The 7,320-nt window shown below is 48.2% G+C and overlaps 1 protein-coding gene across 11 annotated transcripts in view; it reads right to left on the minus strand.

Annotated features, from left to right (window-relative positions):
- LOC116841433 (rap1 GTPase-activating protein 1-like) overlaps nt 1-7,320 on the minus strand; it is a 112,587-nt gene that overhangs the window by 32,300 nt on the left and 72,967 nt on the right. Inside the window, exon 1 of one of the 11 annotated variants that reach the window (XM_032809342.1) lies at nt 3,028-7,301. The exons of the other annotated variants lie outside the window; for them this stretch is intronic. Within the exon in view, the coding sequence (XP_032665233.1) occupies nt 3,028-3,207 (180 nt within the window). The 5' untranslated portion in view covers nt 3,208-7,301. Of the gene's footprint in view, nt 1-3,027; nt 7,302-7,320 lie in introns of those variants that run through there. 11 annotated transcript variants of the gene reach the window in all.

The raw sequence follows: 7,320 nt of genomic DNA on the forward strand, positions 1-7,320 counted from the left end.
GAGAGAGAGAGAGAGAGAGAGAGAGAGAGCGCACCTGGTTATTTATACGGGGTGGTCCTCGTAACACTCGCGCGCGTTCCTTTTTCCGCCCAATCAAATCCAATTCTCTTTCGATCTTCGTGATTGCCGAGTATTAAGTCAGGTCAATCTCTTACACTTGACAGGCGTGACATCGGACTGTGACTCTGATTTCCTCGTGAAACATGCGTGCTGAGATACATCTCGAGGAAAATCTCACATCCGAGTCTCTTGACGTTAAACAATTTTCAACACGTATGAAAAACAATCAGAATTTTTTCGTATATACAATGAATCATTTTTTGAACTTCCCGGACGCCGTATCACGCTCTTCCTCCTCTTCTCTACCGAATCGTGTCCGAGTCGCGATATCCGCTAATTAAGATCGCATTATCGTTCGTTCTTCTGGTCGGCTTACTGTCGGCTGTTTCGTCGCGCGTTCTTGATCATGACGAACGCGCGCGCGGTCGATCGTACGCAAATTTACGCGCGAGCGAGAAAGAGATGGAATTCTTTTTCTCCTCTCTCTTTCTCTCTTTCTTCCTCTCTTTCGGCGATGCTTTGAGTGACGCGCTTCTACGAGGACACCCTATATGGACATCCCTCAACAGCAGGTAACGCGTATATCGTTACTGACGATAACCGACTAAAATCTTCCTTCGGAAGCAACCGTACGGGTTCATATGAACTTGCTTTGGCTTCAAGCCATATACGCCAAAGTGACAGAGAGAGAGAGAGAGAGAGAGAGAGAGAGAGAGAGAGAGAGAGGAGGGATTTGGAGAGGGAAGACGCACGAACAAACAGCTGTGCGGCCCCTTTGCGGAGCGCCTTTTAAAACGCAACTTTGTCGTCTGTCTCACGACTGCGACTTTTCGTGCGCTCTCTCTCTCTCTCTCTCTCTCTCTTCTCGGGAGAGACATCTTTGGCCTCTATTCCAGATCAGAAACTAAAGACTCCTTTCTTTTCTCATGCGGAGATATGAACGATACAGTTCGAGATAGACGACGAGAATGACGATTACGATAATCGAAGATGTATCTTAACGATGCAGTGAATAACGATTTCTCCGCTTCACGAGGCACGTACTCCTTAGGTAGGAAAAAAGGAAGAGAGGGGTGATCGAGAACACTTCGATAAACGATAAGCCGCGACGCGACGTCGAGGCGCGATAAGCGCGCTAACGAAAATCGCGCGCGCGTGTCTGAAAACGCGCTCAGGATCCTCGTTTCGAGAATAACGACGACTCGAACAATTTCTTATTCTCTAGGAGAGACCAAGTTGCTTACTCGACATCTTAAAGTGGGGCGCTTTCATTTCGCGAGTTGCGACACGTGTTGCGGACGAAACAATGTCAAGCGTGATTGCAAAGTCAAATCCGAAAATACGAATCTTTCTTTATCACGTGGCGAACGTTTCTTACTGGCGATGAGCACGATATGATATATGTAACCATATATACGGAATTAACTTTTTCTTACTGTATAAGTGTTGACGTCTGGTATCTTGCATATTCTACACTTTGAAAGTTGAAATATTCGTATCTAAACAATATAAGAATGTCCAGAATTAGATGCAAGCGTTATTGGTATTCAAGCGTCGGTGCTTTCAACTTTGCGAGTCTCTTCCTGATAATCAGAACTCTCAGAGTTCGCAGCTTACACATCTCTGCCACCTGCGCAATTTCCATTCTGCGTTTCTAATTGAAAACTTTGAATTTTCCACTCGAGAGATCTTAAGCGCGACTCTCTCGCCCGACTGAACGTACGCGAAGCGTAATAGTCGATTACGAATTTCACGGTGTGGTCGAGAGCACGAAAAAGGGAACGATAATTGGCCGCGCGTGGTTAAATCGCGCGCACGAGCGCCGGTCATCGGCGCGACAAGCATAATTCCCGGCAATCAGAGCTCGGTGCGTCTTCTGCGGGGAATTAAAATGCCTGTCGTCGAGAGCACGTGCTGGCCGGTCGTTAAGAGAGCTCGCGTTTAACTCGTTGGATGAGCGCGTCGGCGGCCCTTCGAATATAATTACGCGCGACGACCGGCGAGCGTTGAGCTAGCATAGCCACGATTTCAAAGGACAGACGTGAAACGATGAGAGCCGTTGTTCGCCTAAGGGCCCGCGGCAATTAACCGCGGTTTAATCGATTTTACGTTTCTTCTCGACTCGGTTCCAATCGGAGGAAGCCAATCGGCTCGCATTAATCGAAACGCTGAGTCACAAGAATATACAATTTTTCCTATCCAACTTTATACCGCGTGACTTATGACCTACATTTTCTAATCTGTCCGTCCAAATCCATTCTCTCGGCTAATACTTGAGTAAGAAATATGATATATATTCTGTCCTATCCTAATTATATTCTAACCACCTGGCGTATGCACATGTTAGGAGACTGCTTAAATGGAGCAGCCACTCGGATAAAGCACTCGCGGTACAATTTAAGTTAGTTCTATCGCAACAAGTGTGTGCCTGACCCAACGCTGTTCCAGAAAACGACGTATATAGGAATATCTATCTCGCGGCGCGGAATGACGCGACGCGAAACCGCGGTACCGCGTCACTCGTGGGAAAATGGGACTTTTTAAGATCGGCCGGTACCTCGAGCGCGCGCGCGCGCACGTATAACGGATCGCGCTAGGAAAATGAACGCACAGTCGGGCCGAAGTTACAGTTAATGCTCTCGTTTCGCGGTTTACCGTGCGCCTGCCTTTCTTCCGTCCGACGCGAACTGCTCGTTTACGCGCGCAGCGCGAAATCGATTCTTTCATCGACGACTTGGACTCTTCGGACGTTCAAGACGAATCTTTATCTTCGCTAATTCCTTTGTTTTCGCGAAAACAAGTTCCGGGGAGGTTAATTTTATATCGAGTGAACAAGCTTCTATCCTCCCCTCCCTCCCTCCCTCTCTCGACAAAGATATTCTTTTTCAATCGTTAACTCAACTTTTGCTATCGAAGGAAAGAAGGATCAAACGAGCGTGCTGCACTTTCGAGAGGAGGGGGACTCACCTGCGACAGAAGCCTTGAGAAAGTGTGCACATTGTTCCCGGTGGATCGCTCCGAGCTCGGTCTCTGTTGCTGCTGTTGTTGCTGCTGCTGCTGCTGCTGCTGCTGCTGCTGCTGCTGTTGCTGTTGCTGCGTCACGGAATCCGATCTGAGATCGTTCCTCCACTTCAGTACCCCCATCATAAACTTGGTCGTGTTTCCAGCCGTTTTTGCACCTCTTCTTCCTCTCTCTTTCTCAAGAACTCGCGACAAACGCTTCGTCCAAAGCTTCGTCCAAAGCTTCGCGCCACCTCACGCGCCGGAGAGACGTATGTATCACACCACTCGCACGTTCTTTACTTTCGATCGATTCGGCCGATCATCGGCGAGAGTTCTCGAGTCACAAAGATCGCTGGGAGGTTTCGGATCGCGCGAGTCCACCGAGAATTAACTTTCTATCCGCGTAGGCACGCGGTCTTCTCTCTCGAGTCGAGCCTCGCCGAGCACGACACGCGTACGTACACGGTGTTGTACACATACGTCGGAGAGCCAACTTCTTCTTCTTCTTCTTCTTCATAAATTTCGGCGAGTCTGCTCCTCCAGCCACTAATTCCACGAAGGGCCGATGACACACCAGGTTGGATGTTATCTCGTTATCAATATCGAAGCGACTAACGACGTGTCGCGCGCGCGGACTCGGCGCAGTTTGGCGCGCGTCGAACCAAAAACGTGCGCGCGCACGTTGCGACGATTCTCACGACGAGCAGGTGCCGGGGAATCCTCGCGTTCTCTCTCTTTCCCTCCGAGCGATCTCTTTGCGAGACAAAATTTCCCCTCTCGGCATAGTACCCTCGCGGCCGTGCGTTGGAGGCGCCGTGCGTTGGAGGGAAAGCACTCCCCAGTGAGAGCGAGAGACGCGCGATCGCGTTACAGCGTCTGGTCGGGCCTGAATTCGGACACCGTTATTACGAGGACCTTGGCGACAATCGCGTCACCAATTGCGGTAGCTGTCATCCTGTGTGCCACCTCAGCCACTGCCGTGTTCGAAGCACGCCGTGTTCGAGAGCGATGATGACTCGAATGCAACGAAAGCGTCATGTACGTGGCGCCGGTAAAGAAAACGCCGGAGAATTACGGAAGGACGCGTTGCCACACTGCGCGCGAGACACACTGCGTCCCGTACAACGCACGCGAATGACCGCACGCGTAAGCCGGATAACTATCGGGCGATGCGAGAGAGCGCACACACGCTCCCGCCGACTCGCTTAACCTCGCACAGTGAGTGCAGAAGCGCGACTAAGCGAAGCGCGGCCGGCGAAGCGTCGCGGAGCGAGCTGCTCTCCCCGTCTCGACACATGTCGAGACAGTGGCGGACTGAAGGTCTGTTCTTTTCAGCTAAACTGCCTCTCGACCGCTGCGATAAGTTAGAGTGAAACAAAACATATTTGTGTGCAGACGGTTCGAAAAGAACAGACCTCGAGACTTTTATGTGAGGATGCAAACTCGGACGTGACTGGAGCATCGGTGGAACACGAAAGATGCAGCGAATGAAATATTCTTATAAACTTGATCCTTTTGCCAGGCATAATTCGCAGGAGGCATAATTTACTCGAGTAACAATAAATAATATTTCACTCTTGGCGGGAGTCTCTTATACTCGAAAGAAAAACCAATATTCTAAGCACGGTATTATTCCTCTCTGTTAGAAGAGAAATCATTTTCTGCTAAAATAAATATATATTAAGCTTCTCACTTATGATATGGGATTGCAGGAAATCGCAACTAAAATTCTTTTTTTGGATATTAGGATATTTCCCTTTTGACTTGAGAAGAATTCTCTCAAGGACATAATACGAGGATTTTATTATGGATAAGATTGCATTTTTTTGGTGAAGAAGTAAAATTACACTCTCAAAGACGGATTTGACTTCGAAAGAGTTGTAAAGTGGTAAATCGATGTGAAAGCCCTTTCTCTCAAACGATTCCCGATAAGAAGTCGTGAGATTTCAAGTTTTCGTCCTTCAACAATTCTTCTAAAGTATATATACGGAAAGTAATATGTTTAAAACGTCTCGTTGAACGGAGCAGTTCCGATCTCCGTCAGGAGATTGACAATTTAAAGACAAGCGAGAGCGCAACCAAATATACACACTGAAAGAAAAAGATGTTTGGTATTTCACATGAAATAAATCACATGTGAAATAATTATTATAAACTGTAGTCAAGAAAGTCGTTTTTTCATCAAATTCTGCTGTAATGTGCAAGCGATAATGACTTTATATGCATGTCACTACTAACATTTTCGTGTTAAAATAAGCAAAAATACGAACCAAAAATAACTACAACTCCAATTAGATCAATCACTTTTCTCTCAATGTATGTCTCATATATTTCACGTATTCGAAATAGTCCCCAACTCGAGTAAATGAACGAAAAGGTTAAGATGGAAGAAGCACGTTGCATCCAAGCGGTGCCGTCTCCTCCCTTTCTACATCCGCCACTGTGTGTGCATCGCGCACCTCCACCACCCGTCTCGCTCCCCTCTCGTCCGTGCCCTCTCCACCGCCTCGTGCATCCGACAGAGACGTCCGCGGCCGTTCTTAAAGCTACCATCGAAGCCTTGCCATGGTCGCCACCGAGTGCGTAAACTCGATCCTCCGTGAGGAGACGCTTCTCTCTCTTTCTTTCTTTCTCTCCAATAAATTAGATTAGGTCAAAAATGTCAACATTTTACGGTTGTCTTTTTTCACAGCAAAACTTTTTCTTCGCAACGACGCCAGTCGTATTCGACGACGTAAGAGACGGGAGAGTCTCGCATTAGGATCTTTGAAACTCCTTGGACTTTGAAAAGGTACAATTATCATAGCTTGTGAAATTTTCCTTCGTTCAAACTTCTCCGAGTGAGAAGACGTACCTGCCTTGTATATGTCTGTCTGGATTTTAAACGCGTGTTTTGTGCATAAACTGCTACGGAAATGTTTTTCCGAGTCGATACGCTGTGATTTCGTCTATTTGCCCGCTGCCGAGAGTAACACACGAGATCCTTACTGTGCGCGTAACACGATTCGTTGGAAACTCTCATGTCAACCGTCGGACACCGACGACGATAATCGTCGTTTGCGGTTGGCGTAACACGTAAGACCTGTCTTTTGCATCCAGGAGAAAAGTGCGAACCGATAGGAGACGGGGTGTAGTATCGATCTTAAATTCGACGCGTCTCGATTAACGCGTCGCGGCTTCTCCAGAGCAAGGTGAACCCCCGGCTTGCATGGTAACGACAGGTGGTGCGGAAGGTGAAACCAAGAGGAAACAGACGGTGAATTTGTGGTGTCCAGAGAGAACGAGGGAGAGAGGAGGGGGGAGAAAGACCGGATGTCCTTTCGTGGTCGACTTATTTCGTTGTCGGTGACGACGAGAGGCTTCCCGTTTCTTTGTGTCCGCGTTCTCTTTGTTTCGTTATTTCGCCCGACTTCCTGCACCCGAAAACTTGAAAGCGTCACAGTGTATTCACCGCTCTGCGCCTTTTCTCCTTCCGCCAATTTACATGCGCGCGACTCTTCAAAATCGTATGTGTATTTCAGCCGGAAAAGAGTCTCTTTACACGATACAGCGTGTGATTATAAATCCGAATACAAAAGACATACAATATCGCGTCGTTCGGATTTGTTCACGGTGCGAATCATAGGATCGAATCGGATATCCAAGCTCGTTCGATAGTTTCGCTTTGATACGCGCGATAATTACACAGCGATCGTTGGGAAGCGCGGTTAACCCGCAGAACGGCGGTTGGGTTACGACACCGCGCTTAAAATAATCTCCCATTCGGCAGAGGAGATTAGCGCGCCTAAGCAGAATCAGGAGATTAGGATTTGACAGAGCGCGACGAAGCGCGCGAGAGAAGAACCCCGGCAGCTTCGACAGTCGAAAATGCCGCGCGCTTAAGTAATATCGATATTGGTGTTTTTGTTTCCTAACTGACCGGGTTCACAGAACAGATAATGAGACAGATAATGAGTGTTAACGAGACGCGGCAGCTGCGACCGATTTCAATCGCTATCAATAGGAACGAGCCTTCGTTTAACAGAACGCCGAGCCGTAACGTTGGCAACAGTCAGTTAGTACAGCGAGAAGAATCGAAGGTCGGTGCCCTCGAATCCACGTTTGATATGTCGTGCACAAGTCGCGAAAAGCGATCCACGATCGAGAGGAGACCGAGCTAAATAAGATTCGGGAGATATTTCCGGGCAGGCAGGGAAAGAAAGAAGGAGAGAGAGAGAGAGAGAGAGAGAGAGAGAGAGAGAGAGAGAGAGAGAGAGA

This window comes from Odontomachus brunneus, unplaced genomic scaffold (assembly GCF_010583005.1).
Source record: "Odontomachus brunneus isolate Ranch 3 - 2012 unplaced genomic scaffold, Obru_v1 Obru_scaffold_015, whole genome shotgun sequence".
NCBI lineage: Eukaryota > Metazoa > Arthropoda > Insecta > Hymenoptera > Formicidae > Odontomachus > Odontomachus brunneus.